A 22,542-nucleotide genomic window follows, 5' to 3' on the forward strand; every position below is an offset into this window, starting at 1 on the left:
TAAGCAGCTGATGTGATTCGTATGGAGCACAGAGTACGGAGTTGCCTGATATCAGTTCGGTTGCTTGCCCTGGGAAAGGCTTGGCGTGGTCACGGGCGGTTCGGAATTCTGATCACGACGCGTCAAACACGCTAACTAGCTTAACCGTCTACGCGGGTCACGTCTTGCTCCCTCCCTGAGGTGATCTCGATCATCCACCCTTCCGAGCAATGGCGATTCATTGACTTTCCCCTGTGCTTTTCCGACTACCTCTGTCTCTTTTTGCAGAGCCTGTTCCTAGGTGATGCCTGAAAGCTCTCGGGTTCCAAAAAATTCGATGGCGGGTACACAGACCATGAAGGGCCAGAAATCTATCCTGGGCTTCTTTCAGCCAAAGTCGTCGCCTTGCACACCTCCGGCGACGTCTCGCACGCAGAATGTCAAAGATGAGCCAGCCTCGTCTCCAGCTCCACGGCCATCGCATAACAGAACCAAAGCGAGCCAACTGAGCGGGACGCAGTCAAGCCATCGTGCCCCTAATCTAACTCCTTCCCCGAGCAGCGACGCGGTGGAACCAGTTTCCGATGATCTCAACATCGAGCAGTCGACCGTACAACAGTTGAAGGGAAGTCCTGAAGCTGTGGACGTTAGCTTGCCCTCTCCTGCTACGTCTGCTAACGGGCGTGATGGGGAGCAGGCTGAGAATCAAGAATTGCCTTCAGCGACTCCTTCTCGTCGTGTAAGCTGCGTATTTCCAATTATTTCGCTTCAGACCTATGTGAATACTTCCACTAACACAACGCACCTCAGGCAAAGAAGACCGTAGATTATTGGGAATCGGATGAAGACGACGTTGTTAAACCTCCCACACGGAAGTCCGCTGTTGGCCGGGCAAATAAGAAAAGAAGAACAGTTGCCATATCTGAAGACGAGGAAGAATTTCAACCAGACGACAATATAGGAGATTTCGATGGTAAGATACCTGCTGAGAGCGTAATTTGGGTTAGTACATACTAAACGATTTAAGACTTGGACGACTTCATCGTCCCTGATGAATCCGATCAAGAGATGCGACCATCTAGGAAACGCAAGAGATCCTCCAATCCCAAACCTACCAAGCCTTCAACCCCGATATCTGCACCACAGGATGATATGGACGTCGACCTAGATATCCCTGATTCCGCCTCTGGAACCGCGAAAAAATGGACCTACGATCCTAATGACACCGAGTGCCGCCAACATAGAACAACATTGGCACCGCTTTCGTCCAAATCTTTGGGGAAGAAAAAGGAGAAAGCACACCTGACCGAGCCTGAAAAGCGATACCCATGGCTTGCGAATATACTCGATATGGATAAAAACCCTCCGGGCCATCCCGATTATGATCCTCGGACGTTATATATTCCCCCTCTGGCATGGAGTAGATTTTCTCCTTTCGAGAAACAGTACTGGGAGATCAAGCAAAAGTTCTGGGATACCGTTGTCTTTTTCAAAAAGGGGAAGTTTTATGAGCTTTACGAAAACGATGCCACCATCGGGCACCAGTTGTTCGATCTTAAACTTACTGATAGAGTTAACATGCGGATGGTGGGTGTGCCAGAATCCAGTTTAGAGTACTGGGCAAATCAATTTGTTGCCAAGGGCTTCAAAATAGCCCGCGTCGACCAGTCAGAATCCGCGTTGGGAAAAGAGATGAGAGAGCGGGACGACAAGAAAAAGGGAGACAAAGTCATAAAGCGAGAGTTGAGTTGTGTCCTTACGGCCGGCACACTTGTTGACGGTGCCATGCTTCAGGACGACATGTCAACGTATTGCGTAGCCGTCAAGGAGGCTTTGGTTGACGATCTGCCAGCTTTCGGGGTTAGCTTCGTTGATACGGCCACCGGTCAATTTTTCCTGACGGAATTCACTGACGACGTGGACATGACAAAATTTGAGACCCTGGTGGCCCAGACACGACCACAAGAGCTTTTGTTAGAGAAGGGCTTCATGTCCCCCAAAGCCCTCCGAATTTTGAAAAACAATACAAATCCTACGACTATCTGGAACTATTTAAAGCCAGAGAGAGAGTTTTGGGATGCATCTACTACTCGCAGAGAACTTGATGCAGGCGAATACTTTGTTTCTGTTGACCAGGACAATATTGAAGCGTGGCCGGAAGTTTTGAGGCAAGCTCGACACAAGGAGCTTGTGATTTCGTCCTTTGGTGCCTTGATTCAATATTTGCGGATGTTGAAGATTGAACGGGATCTCATCACCATTGGCAACTTCACCTGGTATGATCCTATCAGAAAGGCGTCTAGTCTGGTCCTTGACGGACAGACATTGATCAACCTCGAAGTCTTCGCGAACTCTTATGATGGTGGCCAGGATGGCACGTTATTCCAGTTACTCAACCGCTGTATAACGCCATTTGGGAAAAGAATGTTCAAACAATGGGTGTGTCATCCACTCATGGACTCGAAGAAGATAAATGCTCGACTCGATGCCGTCGACGCGTTAAACGCGGATAGCAGCATACGAGATCAATTCTCATCCCAACTGACGAAAATGCCGGACCTGGAAAGACTCATTTCCCGTGTCCATGCGGGAACCTGCAAGTGTCAAGATTTTGTCCGTGTTCTCGAAGGATTCGAACAGATCGATTATACTATGAGCCTTCTTAAGCAAACCGGTTCAGGTGATGGAGTTATCGGGCATCTCATTTCTTCAATGCCCGATATGGATGGCTTGTTGCAGTACTGGAAAACTGCTTTTGACCGAGTAAAGGCCAAGGATAGTGGAATTTTTGTTCCGAAGGCAGGAGTGGAAGAAGATTTTGATGCATCCACTCAGCGAATTGAAGAAATTGAGGCTAAACTGGATCAACTGCTGAAGCGGGTCCGAAGGGAACTTAACAGCTCTGCAATAATATACCGGGACAATGGTAAAGAAATATACCAGCTTGAAGTCCCCGTTAAAGTGAGGAATATTCCAAAAAGTTGGGATCAGATGTCTGCGACTAAGCAGGCGAAGAGGTACTATTTCCCTGAGCTTCGTGGTTTGATTCGAAAGCTCCAGGAGGCACAAGAAACGCACAATCAAATTGTCAAGGAAGTGACCAGTCGGTTTTATGCTCGCTTTGACGAGAATTACCAGACCTGGCTCGCAGCTGTTAAGATCACTGCCCAACTCGATTGCTTGATCGGTTTGGCAAAGGCGTCCACAGCTATCGGGTACCCTAGTTGCCGCCCGGTTTTCGTTGACAGTGATCGTAGCGTCCTTGAATTCCAAGAACTCCGCCATCCCTGCATGCTTGCCACTGTTGGAGATTTCATTCCCAACGACGTAAAGCTGGGCGGGAATACTGCCAGTATCAACCTTCTTACCGGGGCCAACGCAGCCGGAAAGTCAACTGTCTTGCGAATGGTGAGGATTGCCCCTATCCAATCTTATTTATAGTATGAAGAAATGCTAATGCATTTTAGACATGTACGGCCGTGATCATGGCTCAAATTGGCTGCTACGTCCCTTGTGCATCAGCTAGACTTACCCCTGTCGACCGCATAATGTCACGGCTCGGAGCAAACGACAACATTTTCGGTGCACAATCTACTTTCTTTGTGGAACTATCAGAGACGAAAAAGATTTTGTCCGAAGCGACATCGCGCTCTCTTGTAATCTTGGACGAACTTGGTCGTGGTACCAGCTCCTATGATGGTGTTGCTGTGGCTCAGGCTGTGCTGCACCATGTTGCAACACATATTGGCGCGCTGGGTTTTTTTGCAACACACTATCACTCACTTGCCGCGGAGTTTGAAGGGCATCCGGAGATCTCCCCTCGCCGCATGCGTATTCATGTAGACGAGGAGGATAGACGAGTTACATTTTTATATAAATTGGAGGATGGAGTTGCTGAAGGAAGTTTTGGGATGCATTGTGCATCCATGTGTGGGATTCCTACTCAGGTTATCGAAACGGCAGAAGTTGCTGCCAAAGAGTGGGAGCACACCAGTCGATTGAAGGAGAGTGTCGAGAGGAAAAAAGGAAGTGGACTCGTTGGTTTGGGCTGGTGGAGTGATATTGCGTGGATCTTGAAGGATGATGACGTCGTACGGGACTCAGCCGATGGGAAAGGCATGGAAGTTCTACTGAAAGCAATTGAGAATATGTGAGCAATGTGCCTTGCTGTAATTTGAGGTGGTTCTGTTTCTGGGGATGGATCTTGTTTTATGTGATTCCTAGATGGCGTGGCTACTTTGTCTTTTACCTTTCACTATGAGGTCTGGCTTTTACTTTTAACCGTTTAATACCCTTGAGTGTATTATCAAATATCCGACAGCTGTTCAGATGGGTTTTTCCCCAAAGCCCTCTCGCCCCTTTTTCTTTTTGTGGATAGTGGGTAATGGGAACGGTGACCTATCAATATAAGGGATGATTACCTTAGACCGCCTTGCATTTGTATCATTTCAACAGCCTGTCTTCGACATTTGATTCTAAAGCACGCCCAGCTTCTTCCAGACTGCCTCATCATAGCCGTCCACATATTTCACATATTCCTCTCCAGCTGTTACCCAGCCTTTAATTCCACCTTCAAGAACCAGACTCTGCATCCCCGCGGAGTCATGTTCCGCGAGATAGTCAGCCAACCATCCTCCGGCACGGGTTCCGCGACCCTTTGACGAGCCTATGCGGCGGTCAGCCGAAATTGGTCAACGCTCAATGAGAGAGGATAATTAATGCGAACCACAGTAAAATATCACTTTCTTCACATTTGCTTGTTTGAGAATAGAATATACAGTTGGAAGAGAGGGATAAAAGCTTTGCGCGGGTAGGTTTAAGGACCCTGAAATGGTACCTCCCTGCGTTTTGGCGGGTTAGCGGGAGCCTACACAAGGACATATCGTACTATTTTCTGTTTCTACGGATATAATCCATCCTCATGAAGGGATATGGGGATATATAGCTGGAGGCATACCTCATGGTCAGCCCGTCGTACGTCAACCAGGACGAAGTCTAGCGTTGCAGGCTTGTTGGGAAGCCACTTGAGAATTTCGGTACGGGAGATAACGTCGGCCTTAAGCTTGGGGGCCGGAAATGCGGCATACCATGGTGTTTCCTCTGTTTGTGGAGGAGCTGCGTCTGTGGCGGCCATGTTGTTTGATGCTGGTTGATGAGATGTGGAGTCAAGAGAGACGATGAGGGGCAACCTTCGCGGTCCTGAATCACTTCGGGCTAGAGAAGGATGTTGAGAAGAACAAGCTTGCAAACCTTATATTATATTCCTCCAGTTGTTTTGGAGTAGAGTTGAGGATGCCAACATCTGCTCTCTTTTCTTGACTACATTTTGTTTTAAACTTCGTCCATATTAACAGTGTTCCTGATATCGCTGTGATACTTGGTAATTTTTAACATGATGTGTGTTGAAATTGTCCCATTAGAATTGACAGCCTATTACTATGGAACTACTTCCTTCAGCATTCATCTAGTTAAGCCCGAGATCTCAAGAGCCAATGGATATGCATGCTAATCATAGAGCAAAGGTGGTCCTCCAAGGAAACCGTGGCGCGCTGGCGCAACGACCCAATGTTCGAAACAAATCTTCAAGAGCCGGCCGCAAGGGAAAACTAATCAACGATCCAAGTCCAATGACAAGTTGCCGAAAGAACATCGAACAAAGACAATGGACACAAAACGGGAGAAAATGAATAGGACAATCAGTGATCGTGCGGCAGGTCATCGAAATGACATCCTGATTTGAGTAGTGACATAGGTAACACCAAAGAGAATAATCACAAGAAGACTGTCCAATGCAGAGAGAAAAGTCCAGAATTGTGTCAAAGTCATTATCCAGCTTAGTTGTCATCGAATTCTTTCTTCGGCATGACAGTGTCATCGTCATCGTCCTCGTCGGCGGGTGCAGGTGCTTCAGCCTCGCAGTAGACGGTAGATTCAATAGCAGTTTCACCAAAATCGCTAAGCATGTCGCTATATCCGACACCATCCTCAAGCTTGATGCTATCATTGCTACAAGTTATTAGTAATAACTGGATTGGTAGCGATATAGACGAGGAGAGTTCCTCACATAAGATCAATGGGCGCTCCTGGCTTGGTTTCCTCTTCATTTTTTATTTTGTTGCCGGCAGTGCGTCTGCCTCCACCACGTTTTTTAACGGGGGGCTCTGTGTTCCCATTCCCATTCGAGGCATGGGACGCTTCAGGATAGGCAGCAATCGGGGCATGTTCCGAGGCCTTGGCTTTTCCTTTCCCGGTATTCTTGCGAGCAGTACTGCGTTTGGTCACTTTTTCGGGGGTAGCAGCCTTTCAAACGATGTAAGCGATTGGCCGACACTGGGAAGACATCGTGCTTACCTTCTTGACGGGACCGCCACTGTCGCCATTGCTCTGAAGCGCGACAAGTTTACGCTTGGCCTTGTTGAAAAGAACTGATGCGACAGAAGCATTCTTCAAGCCCGACATAGCAGCTAGTTTTTCGTAGTCAACCTATGGAAAGTATAAGAATAATGTATAACTTTCAAACTTTCACAAAAGTAAAAATAAAAAAGCGAAAGCAGGGTGTAAGTGGGGAGTGTCGGGTACACTACTTGATGTGGGATAAGGGGGATAGAGAGTGGACGGGAATTTATGCTCAGGAAACACACATACCTTGATACTGTTCAAGCCTTCAAAAGCGCAAATCATGCCATTGCTAAAGATGCGCTGTTCACTGGCAGACAATGAATCCATGGTGGAAATTGAAGGAGCTTGTACTGTATTTCGAAAGATTGAACGAGAAATGACGACGAAAAGTAGAGTTGAGATGAAGTGATCCCTGAATGTGAGAGCCTAAGTGTGAAGTTTGAGTAAAAAAACTGTCTGTAGTTGAGCTGAAGTGGGATGGAGATGTGAATGAAAGATCAGGGCAAAGAGCACGGAGAAGATGATTAAATAGAGTGTGAAAACAAAAACAAAACAGAAAGGCAAATACAACACAATTGTAACTGTAATTAGGCGAATTGTAATTTTCAATTCAGTTTTGAAGTGCTGCTTCATCCAAAGTGTTGCTCAACGTGTTAATCCTTGCTGCAAAGCTAGCGGACAAAATGGCACATATGCCTAGTTCAACATTGATGTTACATGGCCTGAAATCTGTGGAAGTAGCAAGCATCCACAAACAAGCTAGAATAGCTCTAATCAAAGGCTCATTGTATCTCTTCTTTGATAGAGATTTCAGTAGGGTATATCACATTATGGTCAAATATCGGCTCATTTGTTTTTCATTAAAAGGCTGTTCTGCTTAATCTGGGCAAATACTCGCTCCCAAGCTTCTGGAAAAAACTTGGGAGTCGATTTAGCTGGTCTGTTTGCCTCTGGTGTATAGAAATGTACACCGTCTTTGCCTCTCCACCATGGCTGTGGCTGAGGGTTGGTATTGATGAAGCTAACTGGCCGGGTGAGTGATTTTCCAGGAGCTAGGTCTGAGATTGCGACCTGGGTTCTTCGAGGATAGAAGTTAAACTTCATAGTCTCGATGCTTAATGTGGCTGTTCGGGGAACATTCTGTAGGTAGGATAACATGTGCTCCCTTGACTGTTGCGCAAATGCTGGCAATGCTAGGTAGACCAGGTTGACGAACGGGGCAGCAGTGTAGGAAACGAACAACATTGGGAACGCCCCCGCTGCAATAACTACCCAGCGCCTGTTAGTTTCTCCGACGTAGAAGCAACAATGGGCAACACTCACTGGCCGGCGGTATATACCAGGGGTACTCGGCGGCATAGAATGCGGGGGCAACCACGGTGCACGAGACAACGAAAATCAAAATTGTGGACAAGCGCATCATTCCGATAAAAGCAATTTTCCCACTCCCGGCGTGGTATATAACAACTTGCTGGGGCCTTGCATGAGCTTTACGTCACGGCTATTAGCTCAGGGCTCTCCTGTTAAAGTCCGTTGAATATACGTGCATACCTTTGGAAAAATTTGGCTGAGGCCGCGACGGTGCATTTCGAATAGGATTTCGGAGAAGACCGCGAGACGAACCCTGGGTCTTTGAGCGGTTTAAGGAAGCTCGCTGGGAGAACCCGCTGTCCGTTGTCTTGTTCCGAATACAAAGGCTGTCGACCCGGTCTCTCCGCGTACACCAGGTCAAACACCTGCCTAGAGGTCTGAGAAGGAGGAGAGGTCTGCTCATCGTTACGCGAGACTGTTAGCTGGCCAATTGAATGGGTGGGCTGTTCCTCCTCGAGAATCCCAATCCGCGAACTAACTCTTGGTCGAGCTGTTCGGTTGATTGAAGCTTTTCCGATCACGTGCATTTAAACTTCGCGATAGACGCACTCTGTACGCTGATTGGTCAGATTGCCGCGGAACGGATATTCTGAGACACATCAGGCACGCCTCCGCTTTGTGGCCGCGACGGCGAGCAGCTTTTGCGTCGCCGATGCGCTTTTAACTTCCTGGTGGCATTGATCGATTCGGGATGACAACGCTGCGCATCGCTCCTTGTCCAAAATGATGGCCACCAGCCGGGTGCCCTGGATTCTTCCGTGGTGCCTATCACTAATATGGATAGCGTGCCTTGTTTCGGTCGCCAATGCATACACGGCCTTATCCGATGACACACTCAAAGCCCTACCACGCCCCGGCAACGATTTCGATGTCCACAAGGGGGCGCTCCTTGCACCAATCCTTCGGCCGCGTGTTCCTGGCTCACCTGGCTCGCGAGCCGTCCTTGAACACTTTGTCAAGTTCTTCCAAACCACTCTGCCGGACTGGAAAATCGAATTCCAGAATTCCACGTCGAAGACGCCGGCGACGGGAGACAAAGAGATCCCATTCGTTAATCTGATTGCCTCTCGAGATCCTCCAAACACCCAGCCCGGGAATGTGGGTAGATTGACTCTTGTAGCACACTATGACAGCAAACTTGAGCCAGAAGGCTTTATCGGGGCTACAGACAGCGCCGCTCCCTGTGCGATGATATTACACGCGATACGCAGCATTGATGCCGCCTTGACGAAGAAATGGGAGGCTATGAAAGACGATCCAGTCCATGAGCTAGGCTTGGACGAGTACCAGGGTATCCAGATATTTCTTCTTGACGGGGAAGAGGCTTTCGTCCAGTGGACAGAGGAGGACTCACTCTACGGCGCCCGATCCCTTGCCGAACACATGGAAAACACGGTGTATCCCGCTCTGTCAACTTATAAAAGCCCTCTAGGTGCTATAAAATTATTCGTGTTACTTGATTTACTCGGAGAACAAAATCCAAACATCCCTTCTTACTATAAAACGACTCATTGGGCTTACCAACATATGGCGGTTTTGGAATCGCGGCTCCGGAGCCTCAATCTTTTCAAGTCCTCGAAACAAGCCCAAAAGGATGGGAGCAAGAAGAAACCTGAGACCGAAAAGCCTTGGCTCTCTGATGCCCTGAAGGGCGATAACGAGGTTTTCCCTCCGTTTGGTATCGGCGATGATCATGTTCCTTTCATGAAACGTGGTGTTGATATTCTCCACATCATTCCGTCTCCATTCCCGCGTGTGTGGCATCGGGCAGAAGATAATGCGGATCATCTACACCTAGACACAGTGGAGGATTGGAGCACTATTATTACAGCATTCGCTGCCGAATGGCTTGACCTGGAGGGATATTTTGATAAGGAGGCAAGGACATCAAAATGGAAGGGAGAGAAAAGGAAAACAGAGTTGTAAGCGTCCTCTGATACCCCAAACTCCTTGCATGTATGTACATATGAGACAAGGAAAGTTTGGGCTCGTAACATGTATATTTCAAAAGCGACGCTAACATCGCTATGTCTTAAAGGATATAAGCCGACTGCTTCACGACGTACCATCATAAAACGGATAGGATTCTTCTTCTCACCACGGTATGTAAGTGACATGGAGGGGGCTCCCGTGTTCATCTATGACCTTTTAAATCCTGATATACCTTTTATACACCACTGTACCTTTCCCACCCTTTTTCATGCTTTACTCCTCGAGGCAAGCGACTCTATAGATTTTCTGTTTTTAATATTAATGACGAAAGGGATAATGCAATGCTTCCCTAGGCGCAAGTCTATATGCCCTGATATTAGCTAGATATCCGACTTCTTATCTGAATGATAAATTATTGACTGAATTTACCCTCTTTCTGTGTACATTCGCATTCAGTCCGATATGGAAAGAAACGAACGACTTACATCCAAATGAATGATTGAAATTCAAGGACCTGTGGAGGACTTTTTTCTAACCTTATGATATAAACATAATATTTTTGACAACCAGTTAGGAGGTACAAGATGTTACAAGCCCAGTAAACTACCCAACCAAAAACCGCCCATCCATAAGGCACCAAAAGCCGGTTGCAAGAAGGATCTCAAGAGCCCAGGTCCCGGGCACACACCAGACAATCCCCACCCGATGCCAAAAGACATTGCGCCGAGGACAAATCTCCAGTCAATGTCTTTCACTGTCTTGGTGGGTAGTTGGAAATATTCAGTTAGAGTGGGTGGTTTCTTTCCCTTCTCGTTACCGTATTCACGCTTCATTCTAAAATATGACAGGAGACCTGGGATAACGGCGAAAACCATCACGAGCCCGAGAGAGGGATCGAAGCGCGAGAGATCACGCCAGCTAAAGAACCCAAGGACCTTGGCTGGATTGGCTAGGCCGCTGATCAAGAGACCAAGACCAAACTGTAAGCCTGCAATATAGCTGTATATGGCAGCGGACTTTTCATCGCGGCGGAGGAAGCGTGGAACGATGATGGAATTGACGATCTGTGAAATGATGACGGCAGCAGAGATGAACCCAAGGTCATGGTTGGATGGGTAGGACGGAGTACAGCATGGCTGGCCGCCGGGGCAGGCTGGAATCGGTGCCCCGACTGCCGAGTTAGCAGTGATAAGCGCAGTGACAAAGAATATGCCAGTAGCAATAATGGAGCGCGGAGAGAGCCGACTGATTCCACAGAGCATGTGGCCAGATGTGCAGCCGTTGTCGTTCTGTACCCGAAAGGAGAAGATTAGTTGATTAGTTCTCGGATATTAACACCGCCCAACGGTAATGTCGTTAGTAGCTTAGGCAGAGAGGAGGATTTCTTACCTTCGTTCCCCATCCAACTAGGAAACCTGTTCCTGCAATGCCCAGCGCAGCGCCTAGTCCCGCTGGGAGAGGCGGATAAGACGGAAGAAAGGAGGGAGCGATCAGTGACACTGGAACGATGCTGGACGCCATTCCTAGCACAATAGGTATATTGTCCACTCCAGGGCGTCCAACACAGCCTGACAGGAGGCTAGATATGCCAAAGACACGGCCATTGTGTTGGAGTAGGCCAGATGAGCCTTGGTATAGAAGCAAGGCTCCGAGAGCGGTATCAACAGGCGTGAACATAGCTAAAGAAAATGTGGACCTTTTTCTCAAAAAGGTTTACTTTTGAGAGTGTTCACAACATGTACGTACGGCCTTTGACAGATGGATTCGCAAGTTATATTCTAACGCCATTGCATCTTGCCGCCCAGTTCATCAGCAAGCTATGCGAGAAGTTAATCGCCGATTACCTCCTAATTGTGGGTACGGAGAGGTGAAGGCCGAAACATCATCGGAGAAAGCCATTTTAGGTTCTGCTAGCTTTATCCCGAGACCTAGTCAAATAGACACAAGGGCAGTCGACTGTAACGCCGGTTCAAGCTTCCACGCTGAGGCTTGCTTATATTTGAGCCCAGTCGATGGCGCCAGGAGGGTGTACTGTACTTCGCTTTATTCCAAGAATCAGGAATGCACCGAGAGTTAAATAGAGCCGGGGCATTGTCGGCTAGCCCCTGCTTACCGAAGTGGCCGCGTCTGTTCCGCGATCGGCGACTGAGCGGCGAGCTTGAAGCTTCGGCCCTGAGCTACACCAGTGTCTGGTTAGTTACTTACATAGTTAGTTACGTCACTCCAACGCCCTGCTGACGGAGATCAATGCACGACATCTCGACGCCTCAACGGAGAGCTACATCACACCTTATCTCGAAACGACGCGCCAAGTATCAGTGTCTCCTGGACAGTCTACACAATATTCTCATCAGTCCGTATCTGTTCAAACACGTAGTTACAAAGCGGGACTTGAGAAAAGCTGATTTCGCACGCAGCATGGTCACAAGAATCACGACAAGCTGCGTATTTCCGAGATAGGACATTCCAGTGACCTGCTGGAACTTCTAAAAGAATTGGGAGCTGAGGAATGGAGAGCCAGCGGGAACCGAGTGCAAGAGGAAGCCCGTTGCCTAGACCCCAGACCTGGGAATGGCCGGTGTCCGGTCTGGCATCTTTAAACGTGCCCGTATCCCCACCTCGAAAGCGACGGCGTCACAACCCTCGAACAGGTCTCCTTGCTTCTGGCAAAAGGTCAGCCCCTAGCCTTGCTGCCATAGAGGCGGGCAAGGCCCACGTAGACAACCATCTGGAGATATTCTCCTCTCGCCTTATTGAGACAACACGGGAACCGGTTCCCTCTATTCCTCGTCTCCCACACCGAGACTGGATCGAGCTGTATGTACGGAATCAACATCTAAATGGGAGGCACTTTGTGGTTCATCAACACGACCATCCGATTACCGGCCCCCATTACGATCTGCGTCTACAGTTTTCAGATACTAGCTCGATAAGCTTTGCGATAATGTACGGGCTACCGGGCAACGCGAATAGTAGGAGACCGAATAGAAACGCCATAGAAACACGAGTTCATAACCTGTGGGTAAGTGGATTCGCGGAATGCATTCCAGTTTGCTGCGATTGGCTCCAAACGAGGCATATTCTAATCTTGCAGAACCATTTGATAGAGTCTGCTTCAACGAGTTCGGGAAGCCTTATAATATGGGACACAGGAGAGTATTCTATACTTCCGTATCATGCGCCCAAAGAAGCAACCGAAACAGACTATTCTCGTTCACATTCCAGTGATGCGTCTGATATCGACGGGATGTCGGAGAGTGACAAGTTAAAGGAGGCGTTTCAACAGGTGAGAACATCATAATTCCGAACTAGGACGCCGCTGACGCTTTTGTGAAGCGAAAAATTCGGCTAAGGTTGCATGGAACCCGCCTGCCACCAAATTATACCGTGACCCTACGTCTCACATCTGACAACGATATCTCCTTACGGCCCAGAAGGCGGAGTAAAACACGAAAGAGAAGAAGGAACGTGGCGTGTTGTGGAAAAAGATCTTCTGCGTCGTGTTCATCTTCGCCTTCGACCAACCAAGACACCGGAGTATCTAACCACAACACCCGTTTTGCACATCATTCCGATGAAGAGGATGAAACAATTCGAGTGACGAATGCTTATCCTGGTGCAACTAACTCGATCTCGTCGGTTCATCAGAGACGATGGTTTTTATCACTTGATCGCGTGAACTCTGGATTCGAGCATCGTTTCGATTCTTCTGTCGGACGGTATTCTTGGGTGCGGAAGACCGTTGAGGAGCATGATGGGGGGCGTCGGCTGTTAGGGTTCGAGCCGTTTACCGTTTATGGGCCGGAAATTGAGCGGAGTGTTGTTACAGGACGGTTGGGAGGTGATGTCTTCCAAGATGAAGGAGTGGAGAATTTTGTCGGACGGAGCGGTTGGAGGCCGATTCTAATTTAGGGCGGAGCTGCTGTTTGACTTGCCCTTTGCAAGGGAATGCACTGCCTAACTCGCGAACTCATCGCGCCCCTCCCATCGAGGACTAGCGGATTGGTTAGCCCCCGGGGGGGAGTGGTACGGATCTGAAATTCGCAGCGCGCAGTTGCTTTTGCGACGAATGTTCAGCAAGCATTGAAACAGAAGTGTTTGGCCCAGAATTTTCGGTGCCAAGTACTGTGAGTCATTGGCAGCATGCCCTCGAAATTTGGAATTTTTTTTTTTTGCTGGGGGGCCCCCAATCTCAATAAAATGGGTGAACAAGGTGGGTGGCGGTTGGATGGTCATCTGAACAGCCAGAGAAGGCCCCTCAAGAATTCGGTGGGCGACCCGTTTCCGCAGATACGAGCGAAGAAAGGAAGATTTTCGCATCTTGCGCCAATCGTAAGCCGCTGTCAAATGGCGGGGGGAAGCTTGCAAACCCCACTGTGTCTGGGGGCCGAAAGCACAAGTGGGATGAGGTCTTGAAGCAATGGTCTGGAAAGACAGCCGGCGACGTGCTGTACGGAATCTGAGGTGCGATTTTTAATGGCACCATGTATCTCAAGCTGGTAGTTATCGAACGCTGGAGCTCGATATTGCAACGCTGGTGCACCTGAGATGCGGCGATCTCGTCACGCGTTCGGTTCTTCAAATCTATCAACCTCAAAACTCCGACCCTGGGGACGGAGTTGGGATTGGACCGACCATTCATTGGAGCTTCCGCAAACAAGCGACAAGGGTCGCTTTGGCGCCAAACGGAACACCGGGACGACATCAAGCCAAACGGTGACGACCGCTCGTATCGCAAAGGTTGCCGATTCAGGCGCACGCTCCAACGCCTTTCTCGTCATTAACTGAGTGAAGCCTCCCCGGGCGTGGTCGGACCTAACAACTGCCCGAAACGAGTTTAGGGACGACACTTCGAACGTCTTCCCGCCTCCCGATCTGACTCTTTTCTGCTTATCAATCCGATACTACCCTGCTGTCTCGTTGGAATTTGCGCGGAGGGTGGAAATTGACTTTGGAGCTATGCCGCCAACGTAGCCCGGATCTTAAGTGCTTTCCTTCATTTGGACTCCGGACAAAAGAAAATATGGATCTGCTCCTTGCGATGATCGGTGGCGGGAACGGTGGAGAGCTGCAGAGGAAAGCTGAACTCCAGTGAAATGTGGCACTCTCTTCTTGTTGGCTCTCCATTTCCCTCAGGCTAATTTTAATCCTCTTTTTTCTTTTTTTTTTTTCACGGTTTGTGTCTCAGGGGTTTGACCTGTCAACGATTGCGTGCTGGTAGCCTAGCGGCTTCTCGCAAAGGAAGTGTGTATTTTTGGGGGATATCACAATTCCCCCAATATCTAGATTTCACATCCAGCGAGTGCCCTGTTTTTGGTTAATCAAGGGAGTTGTCGGCAGTTAACCCCAAGGCAATGTCAAGGAACAGCTTGCCTATAAGCTGCAAGAGCAAGAAAATCTGAACACATCATGGAGACTTCACAGAGGCCGTCGTTGGTGGTTGGCATCGCTGGCATCGCGTCTATCGTTGTCGCTACTATTCCGGCCCTGAAATCCATTGTGGATCGATGGCGACTACAGAAGAGAAACAATGTCTCTCTGTTCCTGCAAGACTTGTACCACGACCGTGACGGATGGGCGACTGAAGAATCGACCAAGGCATTTTCGGATTCGACTAGACGTGCTTCAATTGCGATCTTCTCGCTCGGCGGATTACTGGTGTCACTTGCGTTGGCTGTCCTTACAACTGCTGGTCACCAAAACGGATATTATCCAGGGCCGACCGAACAATGGTTCCAGTTTGCGACTTGGGTACGTTTGAAATTCCCCCTTCGTTATCATGCAACTACATTTATATATGTGTGTGTACATGCTTACCAGATTTACAGGCTTTACTCGTAGTTCAGGCGGTGTCCCTGTTTGCAGAACCCTCCCCTCAAAAAAGATTCTCTCTAGGACTCTACAATGCCACGGCTTGTGCCATATTTATCGTGGTGTCTTGCGCCCAAGTAGCAATCATCGGTGCCTGGCTGCAATCTCCGTCCCTCAACTCCGCTTCAGATATTCTTGTCCTGGCCGAGCTCATAGCCGCTTTTCTAATCTGTTGTGTATCTGTTCTCCTGCCCCGTCGTCCGGACGTTTTCAGGAATGATAAAGCCGTCGACCGCCAGTTCACAACTTCATTTCTCGGGAGAATCTCGTTTGATTGGGCGGGTTCCTTATTGCGCTACGCCAAATACAATCAGGGTTTGAGTATTGATGATCTCCCTGAATTGGATTACGCCACCCGCTCGCAGACTTTGCTCGAATCTTTCGAAAATAGAAGAAGAAAAGGACAGAGCCTGTGGAAAGTATTGGCAAACGAATACTTTGCTACCTTCGTCCTGCAGTTTATCTTCTCGTCGTTCGTCTCAGTGGTCAGTTTCGCTCCTCAGGTCGCGCTTCTGGGGATTCTGCGTTCCCTGGAGGCTCGATCTTCGGATTCATGGAATCCGGTAACCCTCTGGCTTTGGGTCTTTGCCTTGGGAGGGTCAATTATCTTCTACAGTACGGTTGAGTCTTGGTTATTTTGGGTTGCCTACTATAAATTGGCTATTCCTGTTTACGAACAACTGTCTGCCGTCGTATTCGCCAAATCTCTTCGTCGAAAAGATGTTAAAGGATCCCAAAAATCGAGTGAAGAGAGCTTGGGAGTCAAAGTTGATACTAGAAATGACGAAGAGGATGACGATGAAGACACTCGAAAGACCCGCCAAGCTACGATCAATCTTATCGCCGTTGACGCTAAAAGAATTTCTGATTTTGCTTCCTTTAATTGCATTATCATTGAAACCATTGTCAAGCTCGCGGTCGCCTTTGCCTTCTTAATTCGCCTTATTGGATGGAAGAGTCTTTGCGCCGGGCTCTTGGTTGCTCTTATTATTACACCTCTCAACATCATGACTGCAAGCAGGTATTCTGCGGCACAGACGTCTCTCATGAAGTTTCGAGACCAGAAAATGGCAGTTATTACAGAAGCTTTACAGGGGATCAGACAAATTAAGTTCTCTGCTCTGGAGGGTCAATGGGAACAGAAAATTTTTGCGATTAGGAATACAGAGCTCCATGCGCAATGGATGGCATTTACTTATGATGTCTGCCTCATATCTATTTGGATCCTTGGGCCAATTATGCTATCTGTCGTCTCCCTAGGCACATATTCCCTTATTTATGGAGAACTTTCTGCGTCGGTCGCCTTTACCACGATGGCAATATTTTCATCACTTGAATTCTCTCTTGCAATTTTACCTGAATTGATCGCGGACTTTATTGAGGCGTTCGTCAGTGCAAAGCGTGTCGAGAAACACCTGGCATCCGCCGACCGTACTCAGACCACCATTCCCGCGGATAATATTACGTTTAAGAGAGCAACAGTGGCTTGGCCTACTGAGGAGGTTGACGAAAACGATGAGCGATTCGCACTCAAGGAAGTTGATTTAGCGTTCCCACCAAAAGGATTGAGTGTCATTTCCGGTAAAACTGGGTCTGGCAAGAGTCTGCTTCTTGCAGCGATTATTGGTGAAGCAGATATAATTGATGGAGAAGTTCACGTTCCAGTGGCTCCCCCATTGGAAGACAGATTCGATGACCACGCTACGAAAGCAAATTGGATCATCGACTCGGCGATTGCATATGTTTCTCAGGTACCTTGGATAGAGAATGCCTCTATAAAAGATAATATCTTATTTGGGCTACCCCTTGACGCTGAACGATACGAGAAAGTGTTGTTTGCTTGCGCACTCGAAAAGGACTTTGAAATGCTACCAGATGGAGAACTAACAGATATTGGTGCGAACGGAATTAACCTCAGCGGTGGGCAAAAATGGCGTGTCTCCTTTGCAAGAGCTCTGTATTCGCGAGCCGGTATTCTGGTTATGGATGATCTCTTTAGCGCTTTGGACGCACATACTGGCCGCCACCTCCACGTCCATGCTCTAACTGGGGAACTATGCCACGGACGAACCCGAATCCTAGTCACTCACCACGTCGGCTTGTGTCTGCCTCAGGCTGATTATTCGGTCCATCTCGAACGTGGAATCGTTCAGCATGCAGGATCTGTGGTGGAGTTAAGAAGAACTGGGAGCCTCGCAGACATTCTGACACACCCTCAAGGTGAAAACCTTGAAGGCAGAGATGAATCTGAAGAGACAGTCGAGGATGAGGCGGAAGAGTCAAATGCTCTACAGAAAATCATACCACGCAGGTCGCAGAGAAGCACCGTGGAAGGACATGGCAACGAATCCCTTAAACCTCAGGCCCCGAAAAAGTTTCAGCAGGAAGAAAAGCGTGAAACCGGTGCTATCAAACTTATCCACTACATCCAATATTTCCAGAACGGCGGAGGTCTCCTCTATTGGTCCTTTGTTTTCTTTACATTTTGTGCATATGCCGGTTTGGCCGTTAGTCGCGTAAGTTGACAGTCAATTTAGTGCCCGCGCTTAGCCAACCCGTTGTTCAACTAACTAATATCTCTTATAGTCTTGGTGGGTCAGCATCTGGACTCGATCTTCCGGAAGTTCTGCTTCAGGCGAAAACCTCCTGATGATATCCCATGTCATGGCCAAATCGACCCAGTCAAACTCCGATCACGGCCTGTGGTTCTATTTGGGAATTTACTTTGGCTTGTCGGCTATGTCATGTTTAGTGGGTACTCTCAGATACCTGTTTCTGCTCAGGGCAGCCATCCGATCGTCGCGGAACTTATTCAAGAAACTCACATATACGGTATTGAGGGCACCGCTTCGGTGGCTAGACACTGTTCCGGTTGGCCGAATTCTCAACCGTTTTACGGCAGATTTCAATCTGGTTGACTCGAAGCTGCCGTACGAGCTAGGATTTATGCTGTATAACGTCCTCAATGTCATCGGTATCGCTGTGGCTGGTTTTCTCGTCTCGCCAGTGCTGATAGTTTTCGCGATTCTTCTTTTGGCGATTTGCATGTATTTCGCACAGTGCTTTCTTTCCGGAGCCCGAGAAATCAAGAGGTTGGAGAGCAACGCGAAAAGTCCTATTTTTGAACAATTTGGGTCTGCTTTAATTGGCCTAACAACCATACGTGCGTTCGGGAAAGCCCAAACCTACGTTGAGCGAATGTATCGGAAGATTGATCATCACGCACAGGCGTATTGGAATCTATGGCTATTTAACAGGTGGTTGAGCTTCCGTATGAATGTTGTGGGGGCGTTGTTCTCGACGTTAACTGCGGGCCTTGTTGTTTCGCTTCGAAATATAGATGCACCTTTGGCTGGGTTTGCTCTCAGTTTCGCCCTGCAGTACACCGCGTCGATCATGTGGGCTTTACGTCAGTATACAAATGTCGAATTAGACATGAATGCGACGGAACGAGTCCTTGAGTATTCCGCGATCGATATTGAAAACCAAGAAGGAGCAGAAGTGCCAGCGGCGTGGCCAACAGAAGGTCGTCTCGAAGTAACTGACCTGGTTGTTGGGTATGCCCCCGATTTGCCTCCGGTTTTACGGGGCCTATCTTTCACAGTAGCAAAAAATCAAAGAGTGGGCGTCGTGGGTCGTACGGGGGCCGGTAAATCGTCTTTGACATTGGCATTATTTCGCTTTTTGGAAGCATGGGAGGGTTCCATTGTCATTGATGGCATAGATGTCTCCAAAATTAAGCTCCATGATTTACGAAGCAGGATGGCCATTATCCCTCAAGATCCAGTCCTTTTTTCTGGGTCGATTAAATCGAATCTAGATCCATTTGAGGAATATTCTGATGCAGAGTTGCGCGACGCCCTCGAGCGAGTACACCTCATCTCCGATGTGCTCGAGGAAAACACTGGGCCTCACTCGTCTACTCACTCGGCTCTTCAAGCCTCAGGAGCGTCAGGATGCACAACCCCGACGTTGTCAAGCAACAATGGTAGCACAGCCGCCCATACTATAGATACGACCAACACGACGGCGGCTACATCCACCCAGGCCCCTAACAACAACGTCAACATCTTTACCAACCTTAATTCCGCCATCTCCGAAGGCGGACTTAACCTTTCGCAGGGCCAGCGACAGCTTCTCTGCCTTGCCCGCGCTATCGTCTCAAAGCCTAAAATCATGGTGCTCGATGAGGCGACGTCTGCCGTGGACATGGCAACAGACGCGCTTATTCAGCGCTCTATCCGCACTGAGTTTGGACGCAATTCGACTACATTGCTGGTTATCGCACATCGATTAAGCACAATTGCTGACTTCGATAAGATTCTGGTGATGGATGCTGGCAAGGCAGTGGAGTTTGGAACACCGAGAGAGCTGATGGAGATTCAGGGAGGTGTGTTCAGATCCTTGGTTGAAGAAAGCGGAGAAAGGGAAGCTCTGGAGAAGGTAATCCTTGGCGAGCAAGAATAATAACGGAGCAACTCACTTTTCCAAAGTCCTATAGATTGAAATCTACTTGCAGTATAACTTCTTGGTCTTTAGTTTCAGATGAAAATAAATGTTCCCCAAAAGTGCTACACCAGGTCTATCGAGAAGATTGAAGGCATATTAATCCGTTCAAAATGTATTTAGTTGACCATAGGATAGAGGGCTAAAAAAAGATAGATACGGATCAAGGACCTGTTTTATTGCTGTTCTTAAATAAATCGATGCATGCAAGCCCAAGGTATTTGTGGGATGCAGATAAATTTCTAGGTTCGTAATATTGGTTCACTCCGCATGCGACTTCATGGCCTGGTACTGGCATAAAAGCTCATTTGCCGATTCTGTAAATGCTGCTGTTGCTTTTCTCCACAAACGAGGGCCAACGCTTATCCTTGCTACTCCAATGTCCGCTAATTCTTGAATCGTCAGTCCGTTTTCAGCAGCAATAACATTCAGCCTGCCGCCGAAAGCGCTCGATAATCTAACAACTTCATCTCGAGTCAAACCGCGCCGAGGACCGCCCCAAACAAAGGCTGTGGTTGCGCCGGCCTCAAGAAAGGCCTTTCCGCGAACAATGGCATCTTCAATGTCATTGTTGGCCATAACAGCATCCGTTCGAGCATTGAGAACGAAGTTGGGCACTCCGGCTTTCGCGGCGGCTGCCAACGTCCGGCGCACTCGGTCGACTGCCACATCCAACGGGAAGAGCTTGCCTGTCGTGTTATCTCTATCTTCCAAATTGCAGCCAGAAGCACCGGCGACGATGATCTGTTCGATGGCTTCTTCGAGTCGGTCGCCGTATCCGTCTTGTAAGTCAACGGTCAGAGGCTTGCCGTGCTTGATTGCTACTGTTGCAATGGGCTTCACCGCGGCTACGTTGGTCTCTAGGTCCATATCATCGTCATCTAGGCCGTGGACAGCAGCCACTGCAAAGCTAGCAGTAGCAAGTGCTGCCGAGGAGGGGTGGGATGCAACAATTTTAGCTGTCGCAGGATCGTAGACATTGGCAAAAACGATGGGTTTGCCGGGGGTATGAAGCTGTCGGAGCTGCAAAGCTCTGGCATCTGCGGATGACATATTGCGAACAATCGGGGGTTCGGAAGAATGAAACTTTATTGTGCGAGTAAATATTCTTAGAAATTGTTGAAACAGAATGGTCTCGATGGTTATATAGTTAAGGATCAGAATGTGTATCAACTGCTCGGAGTCATGTAGATTTGAGTCTGATGGAGCCGCGGGGAATACAACTAGGCAGCGGTGCGCGATCAGGAGGGGCCAGCTCGCTGGTCTTCGCTTGCCACAATGAAACTTTGGGATAAAGCATGAGATTTGTCATAAATACGAGGAAGTAGCTTGTACCCTGACGGCGCCACGCCTTGATGGGTAATGCTGCTTCGAAGGGCGTCGCGGAATCGCATTTACATCAATCGTAGTGTGATCTGATCCATCAACGGAGCAACGATGGGAAAGCAAAAGGACTGCATGGAAGCCAAGGAGCGCGAATACACAATGGTTTACGGTGTTTGCGGCCCGAACGAACAAATATTGCTGTTAAAGTGAAAATCAACAACAGTCGAGGACTGTATTGCACACCAGTCTCATTTAAGAACTAAAATGAAAAATCTTCGCCAGCCAAAATAACAGAACAAAAGAAACAACTGATAGGACCAAAGCTTTGTTCTTGTCATCGGAGGCATGTATGTATGCACTATATGTTTGTACACACACGGACACCTTCCAAGGATTGAGGATCAGAGATGCCATCATCGCGTCCGTAAAATAACAAGGTGGATGTGCCGAACGCCTTTTTCATCCTTCCTCCAAGCTCCTTCATAGAAGCCACTTAGGCCCTGAAAGGGAGAGCTTCCATGTCGGAGAGGAGCAAGTAGAATCAAAGCGAACACGCCAGGCTTTCATCATCTGCAACACAGAAAATTATCGATTAGCTGATGATTCCATAGCACGCCAAAGGACTCTGTAAAGGGGAAAAATATAATACTCACATGTTCAAAACTTGGAAGGATGAAGAAGAAAAGAAGAGAAGAGAGTCAACAGCTGAAAAAAGAGAACCTCAAAATTAGAAGCATTTCGGTGTGGCGGAGAAACAAAGCTCCGGCAAGCTCAGCCGAGTTGAGACCATCGGACACTGATCGGGGCTCGAACGAGTCGCGCAAAAGAACACATACCTAAACTCTGGTTTCAAGGGAAGATGCCTTGCATATTGTCCCAATTGCCCCTGTGAAAGTCATTTGTCTGGCCATTTCTCTCCGCCAGCTCCCGCTATGCTCAGGGACATGATCGTACGGGGAGCGATTGCTCGCAGACAAAGCTATATCGAGATATCAAATTATCTCCGGGGTGTCTATGTGATTCCGCGTCCGCGTTTACAATGTCAATTCCACGGCAAAAGACAGTTTTGTTCTGCGAACTCGCTGGGAACCAAGGATGCTTCTCTCCGGTCGTCGCATCCATTCCTTGAGGAATATAAGAAAACAAGTAAGGGACTCG

The 22,542-nt window shown here is 48.4% G+C and overlaps 10 protein-coding genes across 10 annotated transcripts; 4 read left to right on the plus strand and 6 right to left on the minus strand.

Moving 5' to 3' along the window:
- Window positions 1–207: 207 nt before the first annotated feature.
- Window positions 208–4,133, plus strand: MSH6 (DNA mismatch repair protein msh6; the record flags this gene model as incomplete). The annotated part of the gene is made up of 4 exons (XM_003070573.2): window positions 208–718; window positions 790–952; window positions 1,007–3,387; window positions 3,447–4,133. The coding sequence occupies exons 1-4, from the start codon at window positions 284–286 to the stop codon at window positions 4,131–4,133; spliced, it is 3,666 nt and encodes a 1,221-aa protein (XP_003070619.2). The 5' UTR covers window positions 208–283.
- Window positions 4,134–4,454: 321 nt separating this feature from the next.
- Window positions 4,455–5,113, minus strand: D8B26_004824 (uncharacterized protein; the record flags this gene model as incomplete). The annotated part of the gene is made up of 3 exons (XM_003070574.2): window positions 4,455–4,645; window positions 4,706–4,820; window positions 4,937–5,113. 3 exons carry the CDS (start codon window positions 5,111–5,113, stop codon window positions 4,455–4,457), a joined length of 483 nt encoding a protein of 160 aa, XP_003070620.2.
- Window positions 5,114–5,813: 700 nt separating this feature from the next.
- On the minus strand, window positions 5,814–6,705 carry D8B26_004825 (uncharacterized protein; the record flags this gene model as incomplete). Its single annotated transcript, XM_003070575.2, has 4 exons — window positions 5,814–5,985; window positions 6,044–6,279; window positions 6,331–6,462; window positions 6,625–6,705. The coding sequence occupies 4 exons, from the start codon at window positions 6,703–6,705 to the stop codon at window positions 5,814–5,816; spliced, it is 621 nt and encodes a 206-aa protein (XP_003070621.2).
- Window positions 6,706–7,224: 519 nt separating this feature from the next.
- D8B26_004826 (uncharacterized protein) lies at window positions 7,225–8,220 on the minus strand (the record flags this gene model as incomplete). Its single annotated transcript, XM_066124608.1, has 3 exons — window positions 7,930–8,220; window positions 7,702–7,866; window positions 7,225–7,646 (listed from the first exon to the last, which is right to left on the minus strand). The coding sequence occupies exons 1-3, from the start codon at window positions 8,150–8,152 to the stop codon at window positions 7,225–7,227; spliced, it is 810 nt and encodes a 269-aa protein (XP_065980689.1). The 5' UTR covers window positions 8,153–8,220.
- Window positions 8,221–8,401: 181 nt separating this feature from the next.
- D8B26_004827 (uncharacterized protein) lies at window positions 8,402–10,074 on the plus strand. The gene is made up of 2 exons (XM_003070577.2): window positions 8,402–9,671; window positions 9,788–10,074. The coding sequence occupies exons 1-2, from the start codon at window positions 8,473–8,475 to the stop codon at window positions 9,792–9,794; spliced, it is 1,206 nt and encodes a 401-aa protein (XP_003070623.2). The 5' UTR covers window positions 8,402–8,472; the 3' UTR covers window positions 9,795–10,074.
- Window positions 10,075–10,195: 121 nt separating this feature from the next.
- D8B26_004828 (uncharacterized protein) lies at window positions 10,196–11,590 on the minus strand. The gene is made up of 2 exons (XM_003070578.2): window positions 11,071–11,590; window positions 10,196–10,970 (listed from the first exon to the last, which is right to left on the minus strand). Exons 1-2 carry the CDS (start codon window positions 11,356–11,358, stop codon window positions 10,269–10,271), a joined length of 990 nt encoding a protein of 329 aa, XP_003070624.1. The 5' UTR covers window positions 11,359–11,590; the 3' UTR covers window positions 10,196–10,268.
- Window positions 11,591–12,190: 600 nt separating this feature from the next.
- On the plus strand, window positions 12,191–13,593 carry D8B26_004829 (uncharacterized protein; the record flags this gene model as incomplete). Its single annotated transcript, XM_066124609.1, has 3 exons — window positions 12,191–12,703; window positions 12,776–12,967; window positions 13,018–13,593. The coding sequence occupies 3 exons, from the start codon at window positions 12,191–12,193 to the stop codon at window positions 13,591–13,593; spliced, it is 1,281 nt and encodes a 426-aa protein (XP_065980690.1).
- Window positions 13,594–13,638: 45 nt separating this feature from the next.
- Window positions 13,639–14,001, minus strand: D8B26_004830 (uncharacterized protein; the record flags this gene model as incomplete). Its single annotated transcript, XM_066124610.1, has 1 exon — window positions 13,639–14,001. The coding sequence occupies one exon, from the start codon at window positions 13,999–14,001 to the stop codon at window positions 13,639–13,641; it is 363 nt and encodes a 120-aa protein (XP_065980691.1).
- A 605-nt stretch (window positions 14,002–14,606) lies between these two features.
- Window positions 14,607–21,991, plus strand: D8B26_004831 (uncharacterized protein). Its single transcript, XM_003070580.2, has 3 exons — window positions 14,607–15,432; window positions 15,510–18,068; window positions 18,139–21,991. Exons 1-3 carry the CDS (start codon window positions 15,091–15,093, stop codon window positions 20,017–20,019), a joined length of 4,782 nt encoding a protein of 1,593 aa, XP_003070626.1. The 5' UTR covers window positions 14,607–15,090; the 3' UTR covers window positions 20,020–21,991.
- D8B26_004832 (uncharacterized protein) lies at window positions 20,320–21,127 on the minus strand (the record flags this gene model as incomplete). The annotated part of the gene is made up of 1 exon (XM_003070581.2): window positions 20,320–21,127. The coding sequence occupies exon 1, from the start codon at window positions 21,109–21,111 to the stop codon at window positions 20,320–20,322; it is 792 nt and encodes a 263-aa protein (XP_003070627.1). The 5' UTR covers window positions 21,112–21,127.
- Window positions 21,992–22,542: the final 551 nt, after the last annotated feature.

Source organism: Coccidioides posadasii, chromosome 2, assembly GCF_018416015.2.
Source record: "Coccidioides posadasii str. Silveira chromosome 2, complete sequence".
Classification (NCBI taxonomy): Eukaryota; Fungi; Ascomycota; class Eurotiomycetes; order Onygenales; family Onygenaceae; genus Coccidioides; species Coccidioides posadasii.

Excerpts from the sequence above, each read along its gene's own strand:
- D8B26_004828 (XM_003070578.2), bottom strand. The coding sequence starts at position 11,358 with ATGTTCACGCCTGTTGATACCGCTCTCGGAGCCTTGCTTCTATACCAA. Across the intron at positions 10,971-11,070 it reads TAGTTGGATGGGGAACGAAG|AACGACAACGGCTGCACATC; the intron begins GTAAGAAATCCT and ends TTTCGGGTACAG.
- D8B26_004827 (XM_003070577.2), top strand. The coding sequence starts at position 8,473 with ATGATGGCCACCAGCCGGGTGCCCTGGATTCTTCCGTGGTGCCTATCA.
- D8B26_004831 (XM_003070580.2), top strand. The coding sequence starts at position 15,091 with ATGGAGACTTCACAGAGGCCGTCGTTGGTGGTTGGCATCGCTGGCATC. Across the intron at positions 15,433-15,509 it reads GGTTCCAGTTTGCGACTTGG|GCTTTACTCGTAGTTCAGGC; the intron begins GTACGTTTGAAA and ends CCAGATTTACAG. Across the intron at positions 18,069-18,138 it reads CCGGTTTGGCCGTTAGTCGC|TCTTGGTGGGTCAGCATCTG; the intron begins GTAAGTTGACAG and ends TATCTCTTATAG.